The 27,841-nt window shown below is 54.0% G+C and overlaps 10 protein-coding genes across 10 annotated transcripts; 7 read left to right on the forward strand and 3 right to left on the reverse strand.

Annotated features, from left to right (window-relative positions):
• Positions 1 to 282: 282 nt before the first annotated feature.
• On the forward strand, positions 283 to 3,324 carry PpBr36_02722 (uncharacterized protein; the record flags this gene model as incomplete). The annotated part of the gene is made up of 1 exon (XM_029889900.1): positions 283 to 3,324. One exon carries the CDS (start codon positions 283 to 285, stop codon positions 3,322 to 3,324), a length of 3,042 nt encoding a protein of 1,013 aa, XP_029754367.1.
• Positions 3,325 to 5,049: 1,725 nt separating this feature from the next.
• PpBr36_02723 (uncharacterized protein) lies at positions 5,050 to 7,684 on the forward strand (the record flags this gene model as incomplete). Its single annotated transcript, XM_029889901.1, has 5 exons — positions 5,050 to 5,326; positions 5,635 to 5,887; positions 6,134 to 7,119; positions 7,250 to 7,349; positions 7,426 to 7,684. 5 exons carry the CDS (start codon positions 5,050 to 5,052, stop codon positions 7,682 to 7,684), a joined length of 1,875 nt encoding a protein of 624 aa, XP_029754366.1.
• Positions 7,685 to 9,503: 1,819 nt separating this feature from the next.
• PpBr36_02724 (uncharacterized protein) lies at positions 9,504 to 10,058 on the forward strand (the record flags this gene model as incomplete). Its single annotated transcript, XM_029889902.1, has 2 exons — positions 9,504 to 9,753; positions 9,865 to 10,058. 2 exons carry the CDS (start codon positions 9,504 to 9,506, stop codon positions 10,056 to 10,058), a joined length of 444 nt encoding a protein of 147 aa, XP_029754361.1.
• Positions 10,059 to 11,450: 1,392 nt separating this feature from the next.
• PpBr36_02725 (uncharacterized protein) lies at positions 11,451 to 12,044 on the forward strand (the record flags this gene model as incomplete). The annotated part of the gene is made up of 2 exons (XM_029889903.1): positions 11,451 to 11,457; positions 11,551 to 12,044. The coding sequence occupies 2 exons, from the start codon at positions 11,451 to 11,453 to the stop codon at positions 12,042 to 12,044; spliced, it is 501 nt and encodes a 166-aa protein (XP_029754360.1).
• A 1,642-nt stretch (positions 12,045 to 13,686) lies between these two features.
• PpBr36_02726 (uncharacterized protein) lies at positions 13,687 to 14,388 on the reverse strand (the record flags this gene model as incomplete). Its single annotated transcript, XM_029889904.1, has 2 exons — positions 13,687 to 14,244; positions 14,371 to 14,388. 2 exons carry the CDS (start codon positions 14,386 to 14,388, stop codon positions 13,687 to 13,689), a joined length of 576 nt encoding a protein of 191 aa, XP_029754363.1.
• Positions 14,389 to 15,361: 973 nt separating this feature from the next.
• PpBr36_02727 (uncharacterized protein) lies at positions 15,362 to 18,579 on the reverse strand (the record flags this gene model as incomplete). Its single annotated transcript, XM_029889905.1, has 3 exons — positions 15,362 to 16,312; positions 16,421 to 16,478; positions 17,258 to 18,579. 3 exons carry the CDS (start codon positions 18,577 to 18,579, stop codon positions 15,362 to 15,364), a joined length of 2,331 nt encoding a protein of 776 aa, XP_029754362.1.
• A 2,514-nt stretch (positions 18,580 to 21,093) lies between these two features.
• On the forward strand, positions 21,094 to 21,390 carry PpBr36_02728 (uncharacterized protein; the record flags this gene model as incomplete). The annotated part of the gene is made up of 1 exon (XM_029889906.1): positions 21,094 to 21,390. The coding sequence occupies one exon, from the start codon at positions 21,094 to 21,096 to the stop codon at positions 21,388 to 21,390; it is 297 nt and encodes a 98-aa protein (XP_029754359.1).
• A 1,086-nt stretch (positions 21,391 to 22,476) lies between these two features.
• Positions 22,477 to 25,017, reverse strand: PpBr36_02729 (uncharacterized protein; the record flags this gene model as incomplete). Its single annotated transcript, XM_029889907.1, has 2 exons — positions 22,477 to 23,787; positions 24,418 to 25,017. 2 exons carry the CDS (start codon positions 25,015 to 25,017, stop codon positions 22,477 to 22,479), a joined length of 1,911 nt encoding a protein of 636 aa, XP_029754358.1.
• PpBr36_02730 (uncharacterized protein) lies at positions 22,495 to 23,922 on the forward strand (the record flags this gene model as incomplete). Its single annotated transcript, XM_029889908.1, has 1 exon — positions 22,495 to 23,922. One exon carries the CDS (start codon positions 22,495 to 22,497, stop codon positions 23,920 to 23,922), a length of 1,428 nt encoding a protein of 475 aa, XP_029753459.1.
• A 1,590-nt stretch (positions 25,018 to 26,607) lies between the features above and the next one.
• On the forward strand, positions 26,608 to 27,723 carry PpBr36_02731 (uncharacterized protein; the record flags this gene model as incomplete). The annotated part of the gene is made up of 2 exons (XM_029889909.1): positions 26,608 to 27,367; positions 27,464 to 27,723. The coding sequence occupies 2 exons, from the start codon at positions 26,608 to 26,610 to the stop codon at positions 27,721 to 27,723; spliced, it is 1,020 nt and encodes a 339-aa protein (XP_029753460.1).
• Between the last annotated feature and the right edge of the window lie 118 nt (positions 27,724 to 27,841).

Genomic DNA, 27,841 nt, shown 5'->3' on the forward strand with positions numbered 1-27,841 from the left:
CCCCCTATATTCAGCCTGCCGTCTCAGAAGCTCTGGTTGGTTATTTAATTCTTGATTTTGTTCTCGTTGCTAGCTCTCGGACCGTTGGAGCCTTCCGGGGAAGAAAGATTCGGGCAAAAAATAGGACCGTTGGTTCTTGTAGGTTTGGGAATTAGACTGGGGCAGCGCTTGAGCAGCATCACGATATAACAAGGCCGATCCCATCCATCCATGTTGGGCGCGTGTCGCATCTCGCCTGAACTGGAGTTCATCCCTACACGACGGTAGCCGGGCCCGCCCGTCATGCCTCGATTCACCTTTCCCATACCGGGTCGGCGCCAGAAACAACAACAACCATTGTCGATTGCCTCGCCTCAACAAGTCGGCGGCGGCGGGGGCCCTGGTCTGACAAAGGCGCAAAGGATTCTAGGCCTTACCGATATCAGTGTGGATGCTCACAGCGGGGCAAATTGGGATGCACAGTCGAACACGGGCATTGGCGCAAGCGCCATGGCAAGCGAGGCCACCCACGCCGAGACCAGGTCCATCGGCGCTGGCGAGCACACTTATCAGACGTCCGAGGTCGAGGTGGGAACGATAGAGGTTGAGCTGGACCTGGAAGATGAGGAGTCTGGTATTATGCCCTTGGCCCTAGACCGCAAGCTTTCTAATGCTCGACACCAGAGCATTGCCGACTTCCACGACGCCGTCTCGGATGCATCGAGTGTCCGCCGTCGACAATCGAGCTCGACCATCAACTCGTTCTACGACAAATCCAAACAACCTCTCCGAATATCGCAGCAGACCTCATCCTCAGCTATGGCCATGGGTCTGCTAAATAAACAACCTCAAGGTGTTCTTTTCAACGTGGCAGATGCCAGCTCGCCAACCTCATCTAGGGACGATGGTACAGTGCGCAAGAAGAAGCCTGCGAGACTGGACCTTTCCCATCTGCTGCCAAAGGTCACACGCCAGTCTATGCTAACTCCCTCGCGGCCGACGGTGCTTGGGCCAGACATGATGACAAAATCGCCATCGCTCATGTCGGAACCTGGCGACAGCTTGCAATCACCGCAACAGTCAGATCGCCAACGCAGCTTTCGCAAGAACCTCAGATCGCTCTCCTCGAGGAAGACCAAGGAGAACTTGCGCATGGACTCGATTGAGCGACGCCGCTCCGAAACCATCCACAGCCTTTACGATCATTATGAACAACAGTGCATGTACAAAGATTCTCTTGCCGAGGTGCAAGAGGAGGAGGTTGAGGTTCCCCTCGTTCTCAGCACCGAGGTGCAAGACACAGCCACGTCACCATCCACTCATAGCCTGCACACCCCATACTCGACATCAACCGGAATCTCGGGGGCGCATAGCAAAACCTCTTCGGCCTACACGCGGAACGGGAGCACGCCGGCCACACCGCTGACGGCCGTGATGACACCAGATCTCCATGGGCACGCGCCCAAGTTTGCAGGTGCGGACTGCGCCGAGAGCATCTCTAGTCGTCACACCCGCACGTCCAAAGCCTCGAGGCGAACCACGCACAGTGGATTTGACCTGGATCTCAAGAAGATTAGTGTCCTGTCGCTTTCCTCCGATTCCGAGGAGGATCCTCTCGAAGATGATAGCAGGAAAACTTCGGCCAACTCGTCTGTGTTCAATGTAGACAAGGGCCCGGGTACTCCCCCGAAGACAAAGTTGCCTCCGGTCCCCACGCGAGCCCGCCGATCAGAAAGCACAATCCTGCAGACTGCGCAGATGGTTGCGGTGCTTGGTCCGGCGAAACCTCGCAAAGAGACAAGGCCTTATACTGCCAGCCTTTTCCCCAAGGTTCCGCAGCAGTCGACACAACCACCCCAGCCAAGACGTTCTGCTGAAGTAGCCCCCCAGACCCTGTCCAGGGCTCCCGTCATCAACTCTCGGTCAAGCTCGCTGCATCCTGGAACGGTCAAGATGAAGCCAGCTCGTACAAATCTGCGACAGGCCGTTGCGCCTCACTACACGATCGATAGTGTTGCCAACGGAACAAGTCAAGTTGGAGACAATATCACGTGGACTCGGAATCAGCTTGAGGGATACAGCCCTCGGACGGGAGGCAAAGCCAAGGCAAAGGTGCATCCGACAGGCGGCAGCAGCAGTAGTGGTGGTAGCAGCAGCAGCAGCAGCAATGATGTGCGTACTTCTAGCGTTGCGACAGTGAGCGGGTTCGCGGTGTACGAATCGAAGGAAACAAGGCCAGTGCCAACGGGGATGGACGCGCTGCCACCGTTGCGTAATTTCAGGCCAAGTCAGGAAATGGGCTCAACAACACACCTCTCAATCTCGGTCGCGTCGGTATCGGACCAGCCGACCCCACCAATATCACCAGCATCCTCCGAATTCAACACACAGTCGTCCGCCCCGTCCGCACTCAAGGAGTCCACCGACGATTCTTCGGTTCAAGTGACGCCAGTGCGTGGGAGCGAGAGAGATGCCACCTCATCCTGCCACGGATCATCGCCACTCAGCAAATACACCACACCCTCGCCGAACTCTACTTCGTCGCGGTTCATGGCCGTGACCCGCCAAGAGGAGATGCTGCTGGCTGCGCTTCGACTCAAACGCGCGAGGATGCGCGAGTCCATCATTGCAGAGTTCGAAACAGAGGAGCGCGATCGTGTCATCGACGCGTTCCCTTCAGTGCCTGGTGCCATGGAAACAACTGAGACTTCGAGCCTGAACAGGCAAAAGATGGACAAAGCACCATCTCACCGTCGGCAGCACTCGAGCATCAGCACGCTGTCAGGATTTGAGGCTTCCCTGGCACCTCGACCTCAGCAGAAGGCGGGAACACGCCAAACAGCCGGTCGAAGCTCGTCTGTGAAATCGCAACGAGTCCCCAAAGCCAGCAGCGTCTCCGGTTCTCACCACAGAGATGTCTCGCCCATATTCTCGACACAGGGCGGGTCGGACGTTGCACTTGATGCGTTCCCCATGCCGGAGCGATCATCCATGCTGGCACCGCAATACCATCAGCCGACCAAGCAATGGTCCTTTGAGAGCGGCTTCACCGCCGCCTCCAGCCAGTCCCGTCTTACCGACACCCACGAAGGTTCACCGCCCACCGCAGGGCTGATGCCGCCGACTCGACAGGACAAGCAGCTGCGCGGAGACCAATCTCACAAAGAGACGCGCGGGCGGCAGCTGGCAAGATCCCAGTCCGCCATGGGCAGTTATCCAACCAACATCGCCAGCCCCTCGACTTTCATGTCGGACCCACGCAGGAAGGCCGCGAGGATCAGTGCCGTCGGAGGACCTCCCGGTCGGGTGGGGGTCGAGATGGGCCTCTGGGGCGATGACGGCTGAGCATAACATGCCACGGAATTTTTTTTTTTTTTTTTTTGTTTCTATGTTTTTACCCTACTTTTTACCCTACTTTCCCTTACATTTATTCCATCTCCCCCACTGGCTAGCAGCCTTTTTCATCGAGCAGAGATGCTTTGTTGACTTCTTTCGCTGGCCGGATTCTCACTCACGAATTAACTGTCACGAAACCCTACGATATTTCGAATTTGATGGACATCTCCGTCATCTATACCCCCCCACATATCCTCGAGAAGAGGCTTATTCTTCAAAGTGGTTTGGCGGAAAACAAGAAAAAAAAAAAACGAAAGCTCAAAATTTCTGGACAATTTTGTCGAAAGTTTTTTTTTTTTCGACCGACTGGTTCGACCAAGAAATTGTGATCTGCGTATCACCAACAGCATAAAGAGGGCTTGGATGAATGTTTAGCATCCCCATCTTTTCTTGTTTTTGGAATTTTCCGGGTGTTTTCTCCTTATACAACTTCTAATAACGAGGTGAATCTGCATGATTTAAAGCGCGGGCGGATATTCAATATACCACATTTCCTTTTGTAGCATGTTTTTTTTTTTTGGAACGGCTTGAGCAGCAGGAGACTAGTCATTTACTCTATAATATGAAGCGAGCCATTTGTTGTCGAATGAGTGATCTGGCAAGACCTGGGCAAAACGATGTCCGACTACTGCGTAACCTTGGGCCATGTGACATGTCGTCGTGACTGAGACGGAGTGGTCGCTGGTGACGCTGGATTCGTGTGGCATCATTTGATAGGATCTGAACCTCAGATCCTTGGCATGTCCGTATCTCTGTGGTTCGTAACAACGTAATATGTGGATTGAGGTACCGTGGAGACCCTGATTTTACTTGTCATTCATTCCTCGCTTGCTTGCAGGTTATGTATCCGACTAGTCACGAGCAACTATTTTCCTCGGGGCAAGCGAAAAAAATCAATTGGCGAATCATTCAAGCAAGCGGTTCATCCCACATCCACAAAGGCAGAAAGCACAAGGGTGGGTCGGGTCAAACGTTCTTCTTTTGGCGGGGAAGCACGAGGATTCGGGAGAGATCGGGCGTGGGCGGACGCCCCGCTCCGCGGCGCAGTGTATGTCAAACCAGGCCAAGGTGACTGGCTGGAACTTGGGGGGCTGGGCGAGGATTCTCGGCTCTTTTTTGGGCTTGGGGTGCTTCTAGGGGGGGTTAAGTAATACAGGGAGGGATGGAAAGTGATGGTTGTCTATTTTGTTTTGTTCTATTATTATTACTATCTCCCTTCCAGCTTTATGCAAAACTTTGAGCGCAATTTCTGCATGATAATAAAGCTAAATCTTCTCGATCTTCACTTTCTAGTGCTTTAACTGATCTTGTTGCTGTGGCAACTTTCTCTCCATCGAGCCCTACTCAGCCATAGAGGTTCTCTTTCGGCAACTTCACGGACCCTCTTTTTTCGGGTCCTGATTGATTTGAGTCAGCAACAACGTCAGTAGGGAGACGCGCATAAAAGAAAAAAAAAATTCTGCCAAAGTCTACAACAAGGACAGAGTTAGTACAAAACCTAACCTGAGCGGGAATTCCTGGAGAATCAGATAAGAAAAAAAAAGGACACAAACTACAGTTATTCTAAGGATTTGATACAAGGCGCAGAAGGTCCGACCAACAATCGTTCGGACTGCTCATTGAAACTTTTTCGATCGATATCCCGAAGAAGAAGAAAAAAATTCCATCCGAACAATGAACTGTCCATCGCGCACCGACGAGCCGCCATTGACGGACCATCCGACCTGGAACCAGAATCCGCCCTTCTTGTCGGGCGATCTGACGACTTGCCAGGACCTCAATGGCATCGCCAACGCGCGTGAGCACCGCGACGGCTCCGGAAGCGCCGCCGGGGCCGGCGATGAGCACGGTGGAAAGGACACGCGGAGCGACGGCTGGGCTGTGGCTGATCGACTGCCCGTCGAGGACGAGGGGCGGAAGGGGACGGCTTGGGGATGGGGCACTCTTGATGGTATGAGATTCTTTTTTTATTTATTTATTTTCCTCTCATTTATTTTCCTTTCTTTCTTTCTTTCGGCTTTCTGCACTTCCACCTATTTCACTCTCATCAAATATGGGGGAGGCGATGCCAAGCATCTTCGGGTTTGTCCTACGTCATGCCCAAAAAGGCAGTCTTGTGCTCAGGATGGATTTGACGACAGTCGCACGTCAATCAACCATCAGACGCGGGACCGACAAACCTCGACAACCCTTGACTCGTCTACATTCATTTGGTCGGATCCATATGCTGACATTACATGTAATCATCATCATCATCAGTATCCCATTCCCAAGCCAAGGGAGAGACTGGCGGTGAAGGCCATTCACTCTCGACGGCGGCAGGAGGCGCTGGCTTCGGCGCCGTCGCTGCTGCCACTGCAGCGACCCCTGCACCACGTTCTGTTTTCGGCTGGGTCTCCTGGGCCGCCTCGGTCCTGGTCTGCGCTGCCATCTTGTCGGCCTCTCGGCTTCCAGAGTTCCTGGCGGAAGCTCTGTTTGGCACCACGCAGACCGATTTTGTTTGTAAGACATTGTCACTTCCCTTTTGTGCTCCATGTTTCCTCCTTTATTGCACCGATTTGTTGCAGGTTCGACGTTGTGGTGTGTGTGTGTGTGTGTGTGTATGTGTGTGCCACGGCAGTGCTGCATGTCAGCATGTCATGCCATACCATCATGCATTGCCGTTCCATTGCCGGCCGCACCCTATTGGACTGGATTGAGTGAAAGTGGTGTGATGGCACAAATACACAGTCGCTTTCGCAACAGCAGGGAAGTAAAGCAATGAGATTACTAACTGCAGTGAAACCATCTTCCCTCCAGCAGTAGAAAACACGTCCACCACCACCACCATCATCACCAGCACCCTCGCCGTGGATGCCACCACGCTCGGCAAGCGGTCGACATGCGCGACGGGCGGCTTCCTCTCCGAGGAGGAGTACAACACGCCGCTGCACGTCGGAGCGCTGCTCATCATCCTGAGCGTCTCCTTTGGGGCATGCGCCTTCCCCATTGTGGCCTCGCGCATCCCGCGTCTGCGGCTTCCCGCCCGCTTCTTCTTCGGCGTGCGCCACTTTGGCACCGGCGTGCTGCTGGCCACGGCGTTTGTGCACCTTCTGCCGACCGCCTTTACGCTGCTGGGGAACCCCTGCCTGTCGAGCTTCTGGGTCAGCGACTATCCGGCCATGCCGGGCGCCATCGCCCTCGCCGCCGTGTTTTTCGTCACCGTCATCGAGATGGTTCTGCAACCCGCTCGGCACCTCACCGAGCCCGATGCGTCCTCATCCACCGGCGGCGGCTGCATGAGCGCCGCTGCCGTGTTGCAGCGGCAGGAGCGGCCGCGGAGGACCGCTGCATCGTCCCAGGACACGTCTTCCGAGGATGTAAACGCCGCTTTTTCGGAACGGCCCATGTCGGTGGAGATGCGGCCGATCGGTGGGAACGCCAACTCGTTGGGCAGACAGCTCTCCCACCTCGGGCGGGCCGACGACCAGACCACGACCGGCCTGACGCCTACGCCCGGTGGCAGTGGCCAAGCTAGCGATAGGCTTGACGACAAGTCCGTGGTCGTGGACGAGGAGAACCGCTTTCCGGCAGGCGCTGGTGGCCACCTCCAGCTGACGCCGCAGCAGCAACACCAAAAGGACGTGCTGCAGTGCATGATGCTCGAGGTTGGAATCTTGTTCCACAGTGTCTTCATCGGGATGACGCTGAGCGTGTCGGTTGGGCAGGCGTTTATTGTTCTGCTTGTGGCGATTGCTTTCCACCGTGAGTCTTTTTCCTGCTTTCTTTTTTTTTTTTTCTTTTTTTCGGCTTGACGGCTTCTCTCGGTATCAAACCGGGAGAATTGTTGTTTGGTTGTGGATGGACTGATGACTGACGACAACTCTTTCGACAGAAACCTTTGAAGGATTGGCGCTTGGCTCGCGGATCGCGAACATCAATTGGGAGAAGGGCTCATGGCAGCCTTGGATGATGGCGCTGGCGTACGGATGCACGTAAGTCAAGACCTGGCAATCTCTTGTTTTCAACCAGGCAGTATTGCTAACGCTATCGGTGGTCCCCATTTGCTAGAACGCCGCTCGGTCAGGCGATCGGCATCGCGACTCACAGGCTCTACAACCCAGAGTCCGAGTTCGGTCTCGTCCTCGTCGGCACCATGAATGCAATCTCGTCGGGTCTGCTGGTGTTTGCATCGATGGTCGAGCTGCTATCCGAGGACTTCCTCAGCGACGAGAGCTGGCGCATCCTCCGCGGCAGGCGCAGGGTTTGCGCATGCTTCCTCGTGCTCTTTGGTGCCATCGGCATGAGTCTCGTCGGGGCCTGGGCTTGAGACAAGGCCACTCGGCAGGTCAATCTGAAGTGGAGGAGGCGGGTGACTTTCTGGCTTGGATCTTGCGGTGAGGTCGAGACCAGGCAGGTACTGGAGAAGGGGTTTGAGGCTCATGGAGTAGGGTGTTGGCTTTTTTCCTGGATGCCGTTGCCTGCTGCTTCGAGTAACGTGCTTTCTTAGGACGTGATTGGGTCGCTTTTGATGGACGAACCTTGACCAGAGAGAGCATTGCTATCGCTTGAGCTTGCACGTAAAATCAATTTCCAAATACAATCCTGAGTATCTGATGTTTTGTTCATGAAGAATCAGCACGTGAGCGTCGCGAGCAGATGTGCTGTTGTAAAAATGATATGCGGCGCCCTACAAGTGGAGAAGCGTCCGATTTCCACGCATCTCGTCAATTCAGTGCGTTTCGTTCCAGGGCGATGGAGCACGCACGTTTACAGGCAGGCAACACAGTAAATCAGTTGGCGGACGGGCCAGGATAGCAGTAGTTCATCTGGGCGGGCCGTTCCCCACCACAAAAGCTCAGCACCAGGACTCATGTTGGTTTTGTTTTGTCGCCATCCCTTGTTGATTAGTAGGTAGGAAATGTCAATGGCATCTCAGCGGAAAATTTTGTCAAGTTTTTTTTTTTTTTTTCTTTTTTTTCTCCCTTTCTCAATCACTGGCAACTCTATTCATCACTGGTTTTGGACGGTGAAATGGGGTAGACAAAACATGTTCCACTTTGTCGAGGGGACCCTGGGACGGGAGCTTCCACCCGCTCCATGTCACCTTGGCATGCTTTTCCGCCTACCCAAGTTGGGTATTTCAGCCTTGAAAATCCGTCCGGGGGACAAACCGGACTCAGCATGTTGGTGTTTCCCGGAATCCTGCCGCGTCGCAAAATCTCTTGACCGGCTTGCTATCCCCAAAGTTCGCCCTGTACTTTTGTTTTGCACCTTTCCTTTGTTGTTCATGTGTTTGGTCTTTGCCAAAACACCGCTGAGCCTCTTTGCGATTTCCGACCGTGAACAATACCCAGGATATCGGTTGGTCTTGGGACAGCGGGAATGAGCTCACATTCGTCGCCTTTATCAATGTGGCGCCAGACAGGCAGCCAATAACACGGAAATTGAGATCGATTGACCTGTTGTAATCAAGACCAGAAATGGGAAATTCCACAGGCGAGGAGGTTTCTTGTAAGTAAGCCCCTCTACGTATATCACATGTGCCCAACTTGATTACATTGTTGCCTGGCCTTGAATACTAACTTAACTTGTTGCCTAGGTGACGACATGGCTCCTCGTCAGTATCATCACCATCATGATATCGGCGCGGCTGTATTTCCAGCTCAAAATTTAAGCGCCTCAGCCTGCAACATACAGACATTTTCATCTGCATCTCCTACGTCATGTGCTTGCTCAATACCTCCGGAGATATGGTCATGTAACGGGTCCGGCGCCATGAAACCCGATGTCACTCTCACCATGTCAAACTTGGACGTGGCCTTGTCGACATTTGAGCGCCTAGCAAAGGCGCCGTCTTCTCCACGCCAGCGCCATATTTCACGGAGAAGAAGCGCAATACTGAGTGGGTGCTGCCAAAAATAGACAAGCTGCTTTTCCAACTTTCCCTTCTAAACATCCTTTTACCCGACCAAGCTCGCCCCACTCACCTTGTACCTCGACCTATTTCCTTTCTTCCTGACGAAACTGCGGGCCGCGGTCTGGGTTACCATCGCCTGCTGCACCGTCTCGCTGATCGTCGTCACATCCCTCGTCCTGTTTCTGTGCTTCCCCATCCCGCGGAATTGGACCTTGGACCGGAGGGAGATATGCTCGCCGCTGCGGCAGCGCTCACCTTCTATGTCAACTTTGCGCTGCAGCTGTCGGGCGAGCTCGTCATACTCGCACTGCCTTTTCTCATGCTCAGGCATGTCAGGCTCGAGACCGAAGACAAGGTCGGCGTCTATGCGACTTTTGCCGCCGGCCTGGCTATCACCGGCTTCGACATCACCAGGGCCGTCTTGATATTGAAGCTACCGGGGATCTCGGAGCAGGGGAATGCGAGGGTCCCTTACCCAAGTCAGTAAGTGTCTTTGTCATCTTGTCTTGCAATCACCCGTTGGCCCTAACCCCGGCACTGCGACCGCCCGTGAGTTGCGCTAACTCCTTCATTCCCCATGTGACATGTAGTGCTGTACTCCAGCCTTGACATACACATGGGCCTTTTCGTGGGCTGCATGTCTTCGCTCCGTCCCTATCTGGCCATCCTTTCGCGCAAGCTCGCTTCAATGCGCTCAAAGTCGGGCACCAGCAGGTCCAACGATAGCGGCTCCGGGAGCAGCAGCAGCAAGCCACATCACCTCCCCGGGACTCGACAACTTTGATCCGTACGGACGCCTGGACGCCCCCAGACCGCTGCTACACGCGGCAAAGAGCACGAGCAACAACAGCAAGACGACAGTGGAGGTTTGAGACGGCCGGAGCATGCGGAGGGGTCAGGAGAGTGACATTGAGCTCGTAAGGACGGATTGGAGGCGATGACGGCAATCGATCACTTCAATTAGGGGCGTTATTTCTTTGTATGTGCACGAAGTAATGACCGAAATGAATGATTGGGAAAGACACCGGCCCTAGGATACAGGCGATGTAATGTTTTTATGGTCCTAACAAGGCTGGCATCAAAGGGGTCCTTGGGTTGCGGCATGTGAAAACACAGCTCCGTGAACCTAGGGGTCTTGTCAGACCGGAAGCTTAAACACCGAACCTGCTAAAACCCTTAAACAAACATGACGGAGATGGCGTATAATTGGCAGAGATTTACTTTTTACTTTACGAATAAGATGCAGCGGGAAAACAAACCCGTCTGCCAAACGCGACCTGTTCAGCTAAGCTTGGTCCGGCGTCTCGGGTCACGACTCGGGCGCCGGTGCGTCCGATCCAATCGGGCGAAACTATTCTCAGAGCTTTGCTTTTCACGCTGCAAGGCAAACAAGAGGGGAAAAAAAGGGAAAAAAAAGGATAGGAATTGTGCATTGGGAAATCGTCATTTCATCTCAACTAACAACATTACCCCCTAGAGGCAATCCAGCTAAAATCAAATAGCCATTAGTCCTGTTATTGTCGGATCGCTGTCGCCGACGAATCTCGGGACTTGACCGTGACAGGCTAGACGACAAACGGCGGCTTTGCGGGGTGAGTTCCGCCGGTGATTGGATGCCTCCAAACACACAGGCTGTGTTCATCAGAGACAAAAAAGAAAAAAAGAAAAAAAAGATAGACTGACCTGGCGCTTGGAAAACCCTTAGTGCGGGACAGGATGAATAGTAGCTACTCTTAGTATTTACTGGGTGTTAATGTTTGTTTCAAGTTTAGTCCAAAAACTCCAGGGAGGGGGAGCCCCAACGGCGAATGTGAATATCAGATTGTATGAAATTCAATCAATGTCGTAATCGTAATCGTTGTTTATTTGCTAGCACATGTCGATTCTATTTTCGACCCATCGTATCCCAGCCGTACCGATTGACGTCGTATCGATCGTCACTGTCTCGCTGAATCGTCTGCCATGGGAGAGGTTGAGTATTTTCTTTTTTTTCTTTTTTTTTTTTCGTTGTTGATAACAACATCACCATCCATATAAGTACATAGATCCTTTGTATCCACCAAGAAAGAAAAAGTTCACCTTCAACAGCAACAGCAACAATCACAAGCTTCTGGACACAAACAAGTCATCTACCTTTACACCATCGAGCACAAATAACCGACACCCTTGGGTCAAAATGGGTTGTAAGTTGGCGTTTGTCCCGTTTAAAAAGCATCCTAAGAGATACCCAAGATGGACACATTGGAACTGCCAGCACTAATATATAACCCCCAAAGTCCTGGAAACGACATTCCCCCTTACCCACCGCCACGCCATCCCCGCAGGGGTGGACAAGACTCGGGCCATCGAGAAGCTACACGACCACGTCTACGTCATCGACTGCGGACCCTACGTCGTCTCCCACACCCAGCAGCCATCGCCGTCGTGGGGCTCCTACGACAAGCCCAAGGGCGCCAAGTTCGCCACGGAAAAGGTCGACGTCTACGAGGTCAAGAACAAGTACGAGAACCCCATCATGGGCTCAGACATCAAGAGCACGTACGAGTTCATCGACACCGCCGACGGCATCTTCATCCGCGTCCACAGCCCCATGGGCGTCGTCATGGAGAGCTTCTTCACGGTGCAGGAGAAGGCGGACGGCAGTCTGGAGCTCGTCCATGAGCTGCAGGGAAGGTGCAACAAGGCCCTGGCGGGCATCGCCAAGAAGGATTCGGACAAGAATTATGATCTTCTTGCTAGCATCATTGTCAAGAATATGGTTGAGAAATGAAGAAGAAGAAAAAGAGGGAGACGAGTTCATGCAAGACAGTCTGATGTCAGTCGGTCAACATGAAAATATCAGGTACTGCGTTAAAATAAATAATTTACCAACGCTCGCATTTTGTGCAACAGTAATTGGGTCGGCAGATATTCAGCTTCGCAAGCATCGCTGATTTACGCCTTGGTTTCGGGATTTCATTTTCATACCAGACTATAACTAAAATCAACATCTTGATTTCCACGTCTAATTTTGATATCTCATCTCCATGTCTGATATCCGCATCAAATTGCACCCAAACTGGAAGTCTTGGTCCTTGCGTAATAAAAGAGGCAATGCAGCGGAAAGTAAGCTTTTGGCGGGTTCTGCTGTTTTGCACCAGGTGAGCGTCTCGGGAGGTCAAAGTCAATTGCTGCATCACTACGTCGAAACGTTCACGACAAGGTGAGCTGTGAACCTATTGATGGCAGTTTTGATAGACGCTCGCGCCACAAATGAGATGACAGCGAGCTACGGACCATTACCTTAATCCTTGAAGTTTCAAAACCCAATTATGACCGCAAANNAAAAAAAAAAAAAAAAAAAAGAAATCTTGTTTGATGAGCAGAAATTTTTGAGTTTTGTTCACGGGCCCTCGCATGAAACGACTGTTGGGCCTAATAGCATGCCAACAAATGCCAAAAACACAAAAGTGATATTTTAATCTTCGCTACGTCTACAAGGGGGAAAAAAAGAATAGGCCGCACGCTGCATCAAACTGGTGCGAGACCACGTCGACAAGTACGTGGACGAGGCGATACGGTACAACAGCCGGGTTAGCGCGGCGGATGGCGATGAAAACACAGCCAGAAGACCACAACGTCTTCCTCTACGCGTTGACAAAACAGACGCAGGACTGAAGGGCCCTCCGGTGGCGAGCTGCTCAACATCCTCGTGGCCGGTCAAGACACTACGGCCTCGCTGCTGTCTGATATGTTGCACACGCTGGCCAGAAGACCGGACATGTAGGCCAAGCTGAAAAAACGAAGTTGTGTTCTTCGAGTGCAGGATACCGACATATGAGAACCTGCGCAGTATGACTCAGTACTTTTTAAACCGCTTCTTTCAGACCTTTGCGGCCAGCGAGAGCCGCCATCCCGAGCCCTCGAGCATGGGGGATCGCATGACGACGTGTCCAAAAAGAACGGCGTGCAGGTTTCTCTCAAATACTGAATAGGGTTGCTTTCCTCGAATGTGAGGTGGCGAGTATTTGAGCGTCTGGGCTGAGTGTGGTTGCTTTATTATACGGAGTAGTTATGTGAATTCACGCTGGAAGTAATGAGATCAACGTCGTGTATTCAATGTGCACGTAACACAATTTTATTTTTTTCAAAAGGATTGCCGCACTTGAAGGTTTTTTTTATCAAGGTTTGATCAACTCTGAACATACGGCTCTGTTGTGCGGGATCCATCAGGCTTAGTTCGACTTCATTGTAAAATATACGCAGTACCTAAATGCTACAGATACCTGCCCGAGGATTCTGTTTCTGTACTATTGGCATGACTAAAAACAAGACATGTGTTTAATCAAAGTCCCCAGCAAACGCCGCGTCTTATCGGTTCAATCATAAAACATTCATATCACCACGTGCAAACATTACAATATACGAAGTTCCTACTCTCCACCACCACCGCCGCCTCCTCCGCCGCCATCACCACCGCTGCATCCACCAGAATCTCCCCCGCCGAAACCAGAAGAGCTCCCGCCCCCATAGTCGATGCTCGGTCCAAAAAAGAGCCCTCCTCCACCGCCGCCATCATCACCGCCTCTGCCCCGACTAGAGCCGGAGGAGCCATACCCTCCCTTGTCCCTATGCGCCTGTCTGGCGGCGTACTTGCGGCGCGACTCGGCCGCCGCGCGCTTCTGCTCCTCCTCGCGGCGCTTCCTGCGCTCCTCGACCCGCGCCCGCAGCACCTCTTCGTTCTGCGTGAGGCTCGAGCAGTCGGCAGGCTGGACGGGAGAGTTTGGAAAAGTAGCGGGTGAGGAGGGCTCGGGGCTGGTTGATTTTCCGGCGGCAGTGACCGGGGTGTAGGCGGGTGGCTGCTGGGAGGACCGCTTCTCGACGTAGGTCGCGGTCGAACCGCTACTGGATATGGTGGTTTCGGCTGTAGCTGGGGGATTTTGGGCCACAACAGTGGGTTTCTTGACCAAGGACCGCTGGCCCTTTTGTTTCTGCTCGTTTGGGTCACAGGGGGGTCAGTCGTGTGTGAAGATATCAATAGGGGGGTGACTTCGGGGTTAGGGTCTTATGTAACCCCAACCCTGGGGGGTTTTTGGAGTAAACAAATAAACTCATACCGAAGTCATGCAACCCATTGCGGCAACTGTTATTGTTACGGAAATTTCGCTTTGGTTCTTGAATAGATATTCGAGGTAGGGATGGGCTATCTTGTTGATGCTGCTGGCTCATGAATTTTTTTCTTCTTTTTTTTTTTTCTCCAATAGAACTCATCCCGACTATCTCAACTTGTATTTATATTAAAGAAAGCACCAGTGACGTCGGTGAGCAAACTCATGTTGGGCCCTGACGTGCGGCTGAACGAACAGCACCCCATATCAGAGTCACGCGTTGTCTTGAATGCAAGCACTGCCACTGGACGTGGAAAAGACAGACCAGGCTTTTTTCGAGCGATTAGGCGCCAGCAGGAGAAAAAAAATAAAGTCTTGCCGACTTTTCCAAACCGAGCGACCGATGGATGCATTCTGAAAATGCGGGGCCGACTGAACATCCACGCACACTGATGAGGCACAGTTAGTGTGATTCAACGGCCGGAGCTCGGTGACCCTAGAGTCATTCAGCTTGGACGTCAATTGGCGTAGATCTGCACCAACTGCCATCTCGGTCAAGCTGCGCGTCGACTACAGCCGAGGCAGAATCCAGTGATCCACTCCCCGCGTCGGCTGCTTTCTGGTTTGGTATCAACTTGAACTTGGCGGTACTTGATCACAAACTTTCTCTATTCTTCACCGAGATGCCAAATATGCACGTCTCGCCATCATTTCAACTTCCGAGCGCCGAGCCAATGTCACGAACTAGCTGTACGAAACACGATTTCTGGCAAGCTTGACGTGTTCTTTTTCTTGTCCTCGTGTAAACCGGGGGGGTTTTTTTTTTTCTTTAGCAGGGCGAACTTTGTGTCCATGCAGCCATATTACGATACCTAGCGTGCGACACAGCCATTCAAGTTGTCGCCACCCCCAGGACCCGTGAATGATGTCTTTTGAACTGGGCAAGTCAGCGACGCGCTCAGCACGTGGCATCAAGTGAATCGACAAAAACACACAACCCTCAATCGGCCACTTCCTCATTCCTCTCCAAGCGGAACATTTCCACCGAGTTTCTCCAAGCCGCCTCGGCAACCTCTTCCACACTGATACCCTTCAGCCCCGCAACGACGTAGGCCACCCGATCTATGCAGCAGCTCTCGTTGCGCCCCTTGACCATATTGCCCATCTCAAACTTGTCCTTCTTCTTGCTCGGGATCTCCAACGGCGGCACGTTGGCCAGGTACCTCGCGACGACGGGGTTCATGGTGGGCAGGACCTCCCCCCAGGGCGCGTCGGTCTCGAGCTGCAACTTCTGCAGCGGCAGGTGGCGGACCATATCCAGACACTCGTCGTCCCTGAAGCTGAACCCGTTGACGCTGACGTCGAGCCCCATCCGGCCCGTCAGCACCTCCATCTCGGCCCTGGTCCCGACGAACGAGTGCACCAACCCCCCGCGCGGCAGCCGGGGAAGGTAGGGGGTCAGCAGGTCGACAAAGTCCGCAAACGCGGCGCGGCAGTGCAGGAACAGCGGCAGGTCGAGGCGCTCGCGCACAGCCAGGTCCAGCTGCGCCGTGAAGGTGCGCAGCTGCTCGTCCCTGCGGCAGACGTCGAGCCGGTCGTAGTCCAGCCCCAGCTCGCCAAACGCCGCCAGCAGGCCCGGGCTGCCGGTCCGAACCTCTCTGATCGTCGCGGCGAGCTGGCCGAAGTACGCCTCCGCGGTCGAGGTCGCGTCGGCGTACGGCTCGGCCGCGTGGTAGGGGTGGATGCCGATGGTGATGAAGGTGGAGCCCGGCGGGCGGCGCCGCGCCACGTCCAGGTTGAAGGACACGTCGGCGAGCGACATGCCCGTCAGCATCACCTTGGCCACGCCCGCGGACGAGGCGCGGTGCAGCACCGCATCGACGTCGGGTGCATGCTGCTGCTTGCCGCGGTAGATGCCGGCGAACTCCTTTGCCGTCGCCGTGACGGCCACCTGATGAGAGTGGGGAGGGGAGGGGAGGTAAAATGTCAGTAATCTTGTTTTTGATTTACGCTGATGATCCATAGGGGGAGGGTACGATGGGCGGGGGGAGGGCCTTACATCGACAAAGCGGAGCTTGCGCGACGAGCGCAAAGGTGCTTCGGCTGGGAAGTCGAAACTGGGCGCCATCTTGTCGCTGGTTGCAATGGAAGCATAACCTGCCGCGGTCTTGGGAGCAAGCCGCCACCGACTCGTGGTGGATGCGACCACATCTTCCGGCACCGGACCGATGACGGTGTTTTTGCGGGTTGTAAAGGAACCGCGGACCCACGTTGGAGAGACGGCAGCGGGATGATGTGGGTGCCACAAATCTACTGTGGTCAGGATGGGTCCAATGATATGATTCAGACAAGCGGGACAGCTTCCACGTGACAAAGCATGTTCGCCCTTATGGCTCAGTGGTAGAGCGCATCACTAGTAATGATGAGGTCCTAGGTTCGATCCCTGGTGAGGGCAAAGTATCTATCTGTTGCATGTTTCTTTTGACTTTTGCAAGCCCATCACTTTGGACGTTATTTCTGAGTGAATTTTTGTTTTTGTTCGTTCCCTCAAATCCCAGTGTATTGGAAGGCTGCCAAGGCAAAAAAACATTGTGGTAATGATGCTAGATTACGTGTTGGAGATATCCAAAAATAGCATACATTGTAATTCCCGATTTGGCTTTTTTGCAGGTTCTTTGCGTTTTGTGAAGAAAAATATCGATTTGTATCCCACCATGAAAAGATGTTTTGTTATCACTCTGCTAGTCCTCCAAAACAAAAGAAAACAAAGATGTTGGTCGTCATCACTGTCGCGAATGCGCGTCCGCAGTGTCTACCAGTGATATTCGGCTCTCATCACCTTCACAACACACACCTTCTATCCCTCGGTTTCCAATTTTGTTTTTTAACCATCTACTCGATGGTAATGGTGGTGGCCTCGGCAGGAGCCTGGGTGACGGCCTCGACGGTGGGGGCTACGGTGATGGTGGTAGACTGCTCAGTGGTGCTGGCCTGCTCGGTGGTGGCAGCGTCCTGAGTAGCGGCGGCGACGGTGGTGGTGGAGAAGGTGGAGGGGGCAGCGGCGGACGAGACCGGGACGCTCAGGCAGTTGCCGGACTGGCAGCCGACGCCGCAGTGGGCCTCGCTCACACCGCACCAGCCAAAAGAGCTGCAGCAGGATCCGGACTCCCAGGGGCCGCAGAGGGCGTTGGCGTTGCAGAAGCCGTCGATGGCCCAGGTCTTGCCGGCCGGAGCAGGGGTGTTCTCACGGGTGGGGATCATGGCGGCGCTGACGACGGTGGCGTTGGTCGGGGCGGTGGCGTTGGTGGCATCGCTGTTGACGGGGGCGGCGATCATGGTGGGCTCCGAGGGAGCGGTGGTGGTGGTGTTGGAGAAGGGAGGCAGAGGGGTGGCCGACTGGGCGGGGACGGCGGTGGCGACGTCGGCGAAGGTCTCGTTCAGGCCGGCGACCACAGTGGAGGTGGTGGTCTCGGTGACGGCGGCGGCGGTAGCGTCGCCGACGGTGGTGGCCTCGACGGCTGCGACCGTGGTGTTGGCGAAGGGAGGGATGACGCTGGGGGCGGCTACGGGGTCCTGGATGCCAGTGCCGACGGGGCCAGCAGCGGTGCCATCGACGACGGCGGTGCCAAGAGGGGCGGGGACGACGGGGTCGCTGAGGCCGGTGCTGATGGGAGCGACGACTGAGGCAGAGGTAGAAGACTCGGCGGTGGCAGCAGCCGCGGTAGCCGACTCAGAAGCGGCAGCAGCAGACGTAGCAGACTCGGAAGCGGCAGAGGTAGCAGCCGAGGTGGCGCTGGAGCTGCTGACGGGGTTGGTACCCAAGCACTTGCCGTGCTGGCAGCCAACGCCGCAGTAGTCGGCAGTGCGACCACACCAGCCGGCGGGCGAGCAGCAGTCTCCATCCTCCCAGTCGCCGCAGAGAACGGTGGCGCCGCAGGAGCCGTCCATGCTGTAGGTGAAGCCGGTCGGGGCGACCAGGGGCTTGGTGGCACAGTCGCCGGACTGGCAGCCCCAGCCGCAGTAGGCCGTCGTCTTACCGCAGTAGCCGTACTGCGAGCAGCAGTTGCCATCGGCCCAGTCGCCGCAGACGGTGCCGCCATTCTGGCGACCGCAGGTGCCGTCGACCGAGACGCCGGGAGCGGCGACGGTCGAGTTGTCGCCGAGCTGGGCCAGGGCAAAGGCCGGGGCCAGGAACTGGAGGTAGGTCGAGGTGCGCATTTTTGCGGGGTTTGTATATGCTAAATGATGGTGTGTAGCCTGTTGTGCTGTATCAGAATGCTGATGAAGGAATGTGGTTTTATTTTTTTTTTTTTTATTTTTATTTTTGCAGGCTGCGAAAAAAGACAAGCGAAAGTGAGAGACCGAAGTCGCGAGCGGAGAGTCGAGCGAGTGTCTGAAAGAGTGACTGAGCTGTTTGGTGCTGAGGAACAAAAAAAAAAGACAAAATGCTTCACTGGAACTCGAGTCCATCTCCTCTTATAGTCGTCCCGATTCTGCATCTTCAACACAAAGGATCCGGGGATGTTCTCACCCTAGACCCTGCCGGTTCGCTCTACTCTATGACGGTTGGCACACTAGTCAACCGGCTTGCTCCGGCAGACTAGGCAACGCTCTGGTTGTGCGTATGCAAATTTGACTTCAGGGGCTCAGACTTGCTGGTAAAGTCTGGGCATTCCATTGAAGCAGTTGTCGCCTCCGCCCCCTTCCTTTCTCGAACTACACTTCATCAAAGGGGACCATACCTTAGCCAGGGGTGGATTGCACCAGTCGCCGGTCTAGCTGCATCAGGCGTCGAGGCCGCCAAAGCCACCATGTGCCTTCGAAGGACGGCTTCTGTTCGCCTAGACGACCCTTAGCTCCGCCAGTGCGTCAGGTTGCACGGCCTGGCCGTCAATTCGGGAAATTTGTCAAAAAAAAAAAAAAAAAAAAAAAAAAAAAAAAAAAAAAACAAAAGTTCCAATGACTGCAAATATCGAGGCCGCCCGAGCTAAGCTTCAAGGACTAGCTTCGGTAGGCTTGGCAGGAGGAGCTTCCTACCAGCACAGCATCGATGAGCTGCATCATGGACAAGCTAGTTGCAATCGGTCGGCCCCTAACCAGTCGCCTATTCCATTGTTGTCCGGAAGCATCAACCACCTCTTCTGCCATCTCAACGCCAAAAGCTCGTCCACCCAAGATACAACGAATGACGTGCAAGTGAATAATGGCCTGATGGATTGTCCATGATGGCGGTCAAGGAGTGACAGTGTAGTCACAGCAAAAGGCCAGTGCAACCTTTTGTCTGCTCTAAAATGCAGGGTCCAGACTCCAGCAGCAGTTCTGATAAGCTACTTTTACAGCTGCACTGACAAAGGGAAATGCCACTCATACATTGATACGAGCGAAAATGCACTGGCTGCGCATTCCCGCTCAGCTGCACGGATGAATATATCTGAGCAGATAGCAAAAGCCGACCTGGATGGACAAGGCAATGCGGCTGAACCGGTTGATCAGACTAGGGTAGTAGTTTGTGCAGACCATCTGTTTGTTTGTGCAGATGGCTGCGCTGCGGCCGATAAGCCATCTTGTCATTATCGGGTCGATAGCATCGACGAGCAGACGAATGAGTCGATGACCAAGCCACCGGAAGACGAACTGGACTCCAAACCTTATTCAGCCGCCGACCGCTCATGCGCCGCAAGTTCAGGTAAATCCAATGGCGGCACGAAAGCCACCAGCGCTGTCTGCTCCGCTGGCGTCGGCAAACTGCGACCAATCCAGGCACACCGTAAAGGGGGGAGAACATGTTAGTGTAGCAATTTCCACACCCGCAGAACTGGGACTGGAAGACGTCGCCTATTTTCCTTGGCAAACCCCTGCAGCTGCATGTTAGAGGGAATTTTTAGAGTCTAATACAATGACGACACAAGAGCTGATCAGTATTCATATTTATGTTCACTGCTTAGTTTTTTTTTCTTTTCTTTTTTTTTTCTGCTTATTGATTTATCATGAATCATCAACACGTTCCGTCGTTCTGTTTTGAGGGTTCCGCAGGACCTTGTCAAGATTTGCCCCTGAGCCTGAGCTTCATTCATGATACGTCATGCCAGTCTGACAGCAAGGACATATCGAAATAATTTTCTCTGATCTGCATTTGACGCATGCACCGAGCGAAAAGCCATCAGGCGGAGCTTGGAAACAAACTGTTGACAAACATTAGTCTTGCTGAGAAGTGTCGATGAAAATATACACAAATAATGTTTGGGAAGGGTAAATGTTCATGTGTGCAGCTTTATCAGCCTCGTTTCCATGAACAACTTAACAAGAAAACCAAAGATAATCTTGATGGATCATGCGTGATTTTCCATCTAGTGTTCCTTTTGGTTTCTGCTTTCTGTGGCTTTCTGTATCTTTGTTTGATTTGTAGGTTATTCTTTGTTCTTAACTGCATTATCCTTTGGCGGTAAATGCAACCAGTCATCTCATGTTTGGGAATCCAAGCCATTGTTTGACAAGCAACCTTGCGCCAAGGGTACTTAAGGATATCAGTCCAACAAAGAGTTTCTTTGTCTAGTCATTAATCAATAAGCTTTCAGTCCTGCGGAGCTGAAAGTACATAACACCCATGATTCTATGTAGAACTTGCCAATATTGTATAGCACTTCATCCAGCCGCCCACGCCATCACCGATCTTTTACCAACCTACTTCAGCAGGACCATTTCAAGCTTATTGCACTCTAGCAGATTCCAAAGATGGATAGCAACCACTTCAGCGAGAAGCCTGAGCACCCCCACAAGGATGCTGGAGAGGCCTCTGCGCAGACACGCGAGCAGGCTTGCGAACAGTTTCACAGTGACGAGACCTACCAGGACGCTGAGGAGATGACCAGTATATGCTCCGATATCCGGGGTCAACTGGCCAGGATGGTCGCTTTGATCGGCGATGATAAGACTTCCACCATTGATGTCCCGGTTAGGCGACCCACAAACCCAAACATGGAGAAGAATGAGGAGCCAACTTTGGTAACGAAGACATCGATGAATAAATAGTACGGATTGGCTATTTTGACATGTGAGATGGTGTAAATGCGAAAGGATGCATAGCGAGAGCCGAATGAGAAAATGTTGGGCATCTCGGGGATAAAGCAAGCCTGTACTAACTAATTCCTAGCCAGGATTCCACCAATGGGTTTTCTAGACTCCCTCTTTCCTATGCGTTTACCTCTTCCTTTGAAGTGAAATCTGGCGTTGAATGACAAGATGGCTTGGATACCATGGATACAAAGCTCTTGTTGCGTTGGGTCGCATAACCAGAGTTTGGCTATGATTTTGCAAATCGCAAGCATTTATGAAGGTGGTTCCACTTAGTCAAGTATTGCTATGTTTTGATTTTCTGCAGACGGCTGTTGGAGTTATTAATCTTGTAGAATCTATAAGAACAAGCAGAAAAGCTGGTGATGTTCATCCAGTGCTCACTCATCTACTTGCCCCCCTGCCATGAACTTTTACATATAGTGAATTGTGCCATATCAAGCCTGCACAAATTAATGAACTCCTCAATGCTAATTCATTCTCTTGGTACCATCTATTCCACAACCAGCTCCAGGTATATGATGCGTCCTAGACCCGGGGGCCAAGCATCAACATTCCACCCACCCCGGCTTGGAATCCCACGACTCCTCATCTTGGCGCGCGGAGATAGGGCTTCGGGGAATCATCCCGATAGTCGGAGGGTTTCTCACCTCACCGTAGCCTGTTCGCTCGGCCGGTATCCAGCATGAAGAACATGATGCCATGCCAAAGCAGCATCCTATTTGGGTCTAGCTGTATCTGCCGTACAACCAAAGCCATGCCAACAAAGTCCCTTATCACATCGAAACCAATACAAGGAATCATACATCCACCCGCTCTCCACCTTGATAGTTACAACGCAAGAGAAGAATGATTCCAATCGCACGGCAAATCGCACTGCCTGTAGAATAGCCGAAATAAAGTCCCCAAGACAAAAGAAAAGAATGGCTCCTATTCCGGGGGAGGGGCATATAAACTGCATGTGTGCACTGTCGACTCCTCTTTTTCGACTTCAACCAACGTAGCAACCAACCACACCCCCGACTCGCCCAAAACCCATACCCCTCAAACACACAAGCCAATATGGTCCGCTCCCAGTTCACCAGCAGGGCCCTGCTCGCCCTGGTCATAACCGCCATCCCCATCTCCGCGTGCGGCGATGAAGATCACTTTTCGCCGCTGCCCCGCCGCCAGTCCGCCGCCGGCAACAACACAGCCGTCGGCGGGGGGCCCACGACCTCCTCGCCTCACCTGACCACGGTCTCGGAGCACGTCGACTCGCTCGCCGAGGAGCTCTGGCCGATCAGCACCGAGATCCACGAGAACCCGGAGCTCGGGTACCAGGAGGTGCGGGCGCACGACCTGCTGACGGCGTACGTGGCGTCTAAGCCGGGCTGGGAGGTGACGCGGTCGGCGTTTGGGCTGGACACGGCTTTCGTGGCCGTGTTTGACGGCGGCCACGGCGGCGGGCCGGTCGTGTCCTTCAACGCCGAGTACGACGCCCTGCAGGGCCTGGGCCACGGCTGCGGCCACAACCTGATCGCCGCCGCCTCGGTCGCCGGCGCCCTGGCCGCCGCCGAGGTCATGCGGAGGGAGGCCCTGCCCGGCAGGGTGGTGCTGTTCGGCACGCCGGCCGAGGAGTCGCTGGGCGGCAAGGTGCGCATGCTCGAGGCCGGGGCCTTCTCGCAGCACGACGTCGACATCAGCATCATGGCGCACCCGGGCCCCGGCGGCGACGCCACCGACGCCGCCTACACGTTCGCCATGGCCACGGACCGCTTCGACGTCGAGTACCACGGCCGGCCGGCGCACGCGGCCGCGTCGCCGTGGCTGGGCGTCAACGCGCAGGACGCCATCGCGCTGGCCTACTCGGCGCTGGGGCTGATGCGGCAGCAGAGCCGGCCCGCGGACCGGGTACACGGCCGCATCGCCACGGCAGACGGCGCCGTCAACATCATCCCGGACTCGGCGGCCGCCGTGTTCCAGGTGCGGTCCGACACGACCGAGAACCTGGCGCCGCTGATCGAGCGCTTCGAGAAGGCCATGGAGGCCGGCGCCGTCGGCACGGGCGCCACCATGAACCTGACCATGCGGCCGCACGGGTACAGCGACATGGTGAACAACGACGTCCTGACCAGGCACTACAGGGAGTGGTTCGACGGCTCGATCCCGTCCGCCGACGAGGAGAAGCTCAACGGGCCCAGTGGTTCGACGGATCAGGGCAACGTCAGCCACGAGTTCCCGGCCCTGCACGCCTCCTTTGGCATCTTTGGGGAGGACGGCGAGCCTGCCACAGCCAGCCTGCACAGCGAGGGTTTCAGGGAGGCGGCCAAGACGAGGAAGAGCTTCGACAAGGCCCTCAAGGCCGCCAAGGCCCTAGCGGGCACAGCGGTCGACGTTCTAACTGTTGAGGGTCTGCTGGATGAGGTCAAGAAGGAGTTTGAGCAGAGCACCAACAAAGAGGTTGCACGAAGGCTCGCAAAGTTGAGGAGAAGAATGATTAAGCAGTAAGGTATCACTAGTGTCTAACGCCCACTGCTATTGCTACAGTAGTCTAAATTTTATACCATTGCAGCATGCAAAGAGCAAATCAGCACGATTGTCAAGAGAAAGAAAGAAGAAAAAAGAAAGAAAAAAAAAAGAGCAATAGTCTATTAAAACTGAAAAAAAGAGGACTAAAAGAATGTAATGGTAATACCAGCCGACAGTCCCCAAAATCTCACAATGGATTACACCATCAGATACAGGAACCCGCCGTACCCCTGGTGCAGATGCCGGGTATCTATCGATCATGACAAATTACCTCCTCGCAAACCGATTATTCCCCAAGGGTTTGCTTTCATTACGCCAGTTTTGCAAAAGAACAAGTAGAAAAAGAAAAGAAAAGAAAAAAAAAAACATTTCTTCTTTTTCTTCTTTCGCATCTTCTCAGATCATTTCCACTCCCCTCTTTTAAAAGAGCAGAGCAGCCATGAAGCCGGCAGCGACAAAGGTCGCGGCACCGACACCGGTGGCAACCGAGACGGCACCGGCAGTGACGGGCGCAGGCTTGGGGGTGGTGCCGTTGTAGGCGGGGGCGGGGGCGGGGACGGCCGGGGTAGCAGGGGCCGGGGCCGGGGCGGCCATGTAGGCGGACTGGGTGGGCTTGGCCACGCCGGGGACCTTGACCATGGTGCTGGGCTTGAGGTCGGCGATGAGCGACGTGACGTCGGAGAGGATGCTGGGCTTGGACAGCACGGCGGGCATGGTCATGGACGGCACGCTGAGCACGAGCGTCTTCTCGATGGCGGGCTTGCTGGTGGGCGTGGTCTGGGCCACGGGGGCAACCTCAGAGTTGGGCACCTTCTTGGCCGCCGGCGGGGCGACGGGGCTGGGCGAGGCGGCAGGGACAGGCACAGGCTTGGTCTCGCAGTCGTCGTCGTCAGCCTTCTTGGCGGCGGCAGAGGGCTCGCCGGCGACGGGCTTCACAGCCGAGGCCGGCGTGGGGGAGGGAACAGCTGGGGCGGGGGCAGGTACAGTGTCATCGTTGCCGTATCCACCAGCAAAGTTGCTTCCGGCAGCGGCGAGGGCGCCGAAGCTCAGGACGATCATGGAAGTGGCCTTCATCTTGATGGTGTTTTTTTTTTTTTTTTGGTTTGGTTTGGTCTGTTTTTGTGGGTGTTGATTTTGGATTCTTAAAGAGGCGGTGTGGCAGCACAGCTACTTGTTCAAAATGTCAAGTAAACACAGAATGAATGTCTGAGCTAAATGAGTGTGTCTTGATGTCGTCGAGACGAAAGAGTTGGTAAAAACTGTGAAGGAATGTGGGTTGTTGTGTTAACTTGTTGGTGGATGATGTCAAACCAGACGAAATGAAAAAAAGACATGGCAGGAGGTATGGGTCATTTTATAAAGAAAAAAAAACAACCTCTTCCCTCAAGAGTTTGAACCAAGGAAGCCCGTCCATCTTGACTACACACGTCTGACCGTCGCCCATTCTGCCGCCGTCCTTCACTCCCTCACTCATGCAGACGGATGACGGTCTTGGACAGCACGTTTCGACTTCGGGACAATTGTCCCGACTCGAGGGCCGTTCGAAATTACAGCAGCACCTAGTCTGTTTCAATGAGCCAAGCCGTCGTCCCATGGTTGCACACTAACCGTCCTGATCTTCATAACCGTTGACTGACAATAGGTTTCTAGCGCCGAGCGCACGGTGAAATCCAGATCTCTGGACCTTTTGGTCTAGCGCCGCTCGGTAATGGCGTCTATCCACGCTAGACCCCGATTCCGAACGCTTGTTTTGTTGGCTTGCAAGATCCGCTTTTCTGGTTTTCTTGGAATCCTCAAGAGACTCAAAACCCTCAGATGGCGGCCCTCCCGCACATGGCCCGCAAACGGCGATGTCACCGACCTCGAAGGAAGCGCATTGCGGCAGCGGTAAGATGCAGCAATGACGGCCGAAGAGAAGGAAAAAATAAACAACGTCTTGGTAAAGTGTGACGGTGACAGCCACCGGGTGTTATGGATACGAATTGGGCTTGACGTAATCTTGAAGATCCAACAAAAGATCGGCATTAAGCCAATTCGGCATCTTGAGGCCTCTTCATGTTCGGAGATTTGCGAGACTGGATTTCCTACAAGCATCTGCCACATGCGTTGTAATTTCTTGGCACACCAGAATGTGATTGCTTGCAATCCACTGCACTTGCGGTCTTGCACATGAAGAAACTTGATAGAATCCCGTCAAAGTTTGCCATCGAAGTTTTTTTTTTTTTTTTTTTTTTTTGTGTACAGCAGCCGCCGCCACCAAAGCTTAACCAGCGCTACTTTGCACCCTGCCTCGCTCCAGGTGCATTTGCATAGTTATGGTGGGTATGGAGGCGAGCAAATTCCAATCCTCAAGGTCACAAAATCACACCATCAGTGGGGAAAAAAAAAACTCCCAAGATATCGCCACATGTATAGCAGCCGTAGAATGTGAAATCTGCAACCGGTGGCACGAGACCAGTCGATGAACGCCGTAGTCGAACCTTGAACTGCATCTGGTTTGTCTCCCCAAAATCTAGCCGGTAGAAAAAGGGGAGAGTGGTACAAATGCAGAGGGCATTCCATGAAGCTGGTTTCTGGGCGTGAAACCCTTGTCTTTCTTGCTTGAATTTTCGTCCATGTTCGTCATCACAGACAGCTGTGGTAGGACACGACTGATCCCGAGAAATGCATTTCTTTTCCCTCTTACCCGTCTCACTTCTCTACTTGGTCGCAACAGCCCAGGGATTCGCTCGATGCTCCCGCCCAATCGTCCGGCGTGAATGGCGGACGCTTTCCTCGGGCGAGCAGGAAGAGTACATCGAGGCCGTGCAGTGCCTGATGGAGAGGGCCCCTCGGTCCTCCCTCCCTGCCGCCGTCAGCCGATACGACGATTTCGTCGGGACGCACATAGTACAGGCCGATGAGACGCACTTTGTCGGCATATTTTATCCATTTCACCGCCTTCTCGTGTCGTCATTTGAGCAGGCCCTGCGTCGCGAGTGCGGCTACGCCGGCGCGCAGCCCTACTGGGATTGGACCCTGGACCTCGACGACCTGGAGGGCAGCCCCATCTTCGACCCGGAAACCGGTTTCGGCGGCAACGGCGACTGGGTCGATGGGACCTGGGACAATCCAAACTGGGGAGTTCCTGTAGTCGCGCACCAGGATTTCGACGACAGAACAGGAGGCGGCTGTATCCCCAACGGGCCGTTCCAGGGGATCGTGACCAGCATGGGGCCCAACAGGAACGTTGACCGGCGGCGGGCTCGCTGTATCAGGAGGGACTTTTCTCCTCAGACTTTCAGAAACAGGTGCAATGTTGAAGAGAGCATGGACCAAGACTTCTTTGGTGACTTCCAGAGGGCCACTGAATCTATGGCGCATGCCAGTGGTCATTACGGCATTGGGGGTTTGTACGGTGCCATGACGGACAAATGGGCAAGCCGTAAGTGATACCCTCTTGCAATCATTGCGTCTGTTGCGGAGTTGCAAAGCAAATGTGCAAAGCAAGGCTGACATGTAGGCCCGCTACAATGAACAGCCGCCGACCCAATATTCTGGTTGCACCACAGCAATGTCGACAGGCTGTGGTGGTCATGGCAGATGCGCGACATTCGAAATCGCATCAACGACATCTCTGGGCCTCTTGTGGCCCATGATTGGACGAATTGGAACGGCGGGAACGTCTCTCTGCAATATCGGGTCAAGCTCTCAGCCATTGGGGACGAGGCACCTGTCTCCGACCTGATGGATATACAGGGATCGTATCTCTGCTATGACTTTGACGAGCTTTACGATTGACGTGAACAACTGGGCGTCAATTGAACTCTCGTCATATTGGATTGCGGAGCCTAGTACGGACGACGGCTGTCTTGTGTTGGACCTAGATGGGGCACATGGCATCTCGTTAGTCCCAAAT

The sequence above is a fragment of the Pyricularia pennisetigena genome, chromosome 3 (assembly GCF_004337985.1).
Source record: "Pyricularia pennisetigena strain Br36 chromosome 3, whole genome shotgun sequence".
Lineage (NCBI taxonomy): Eukaryota > Fungi > Ascomycota > Sordariomycetes > Magnaporthales > Pyriculariaceae > Pyricularia > Pyricularia pennisetigena.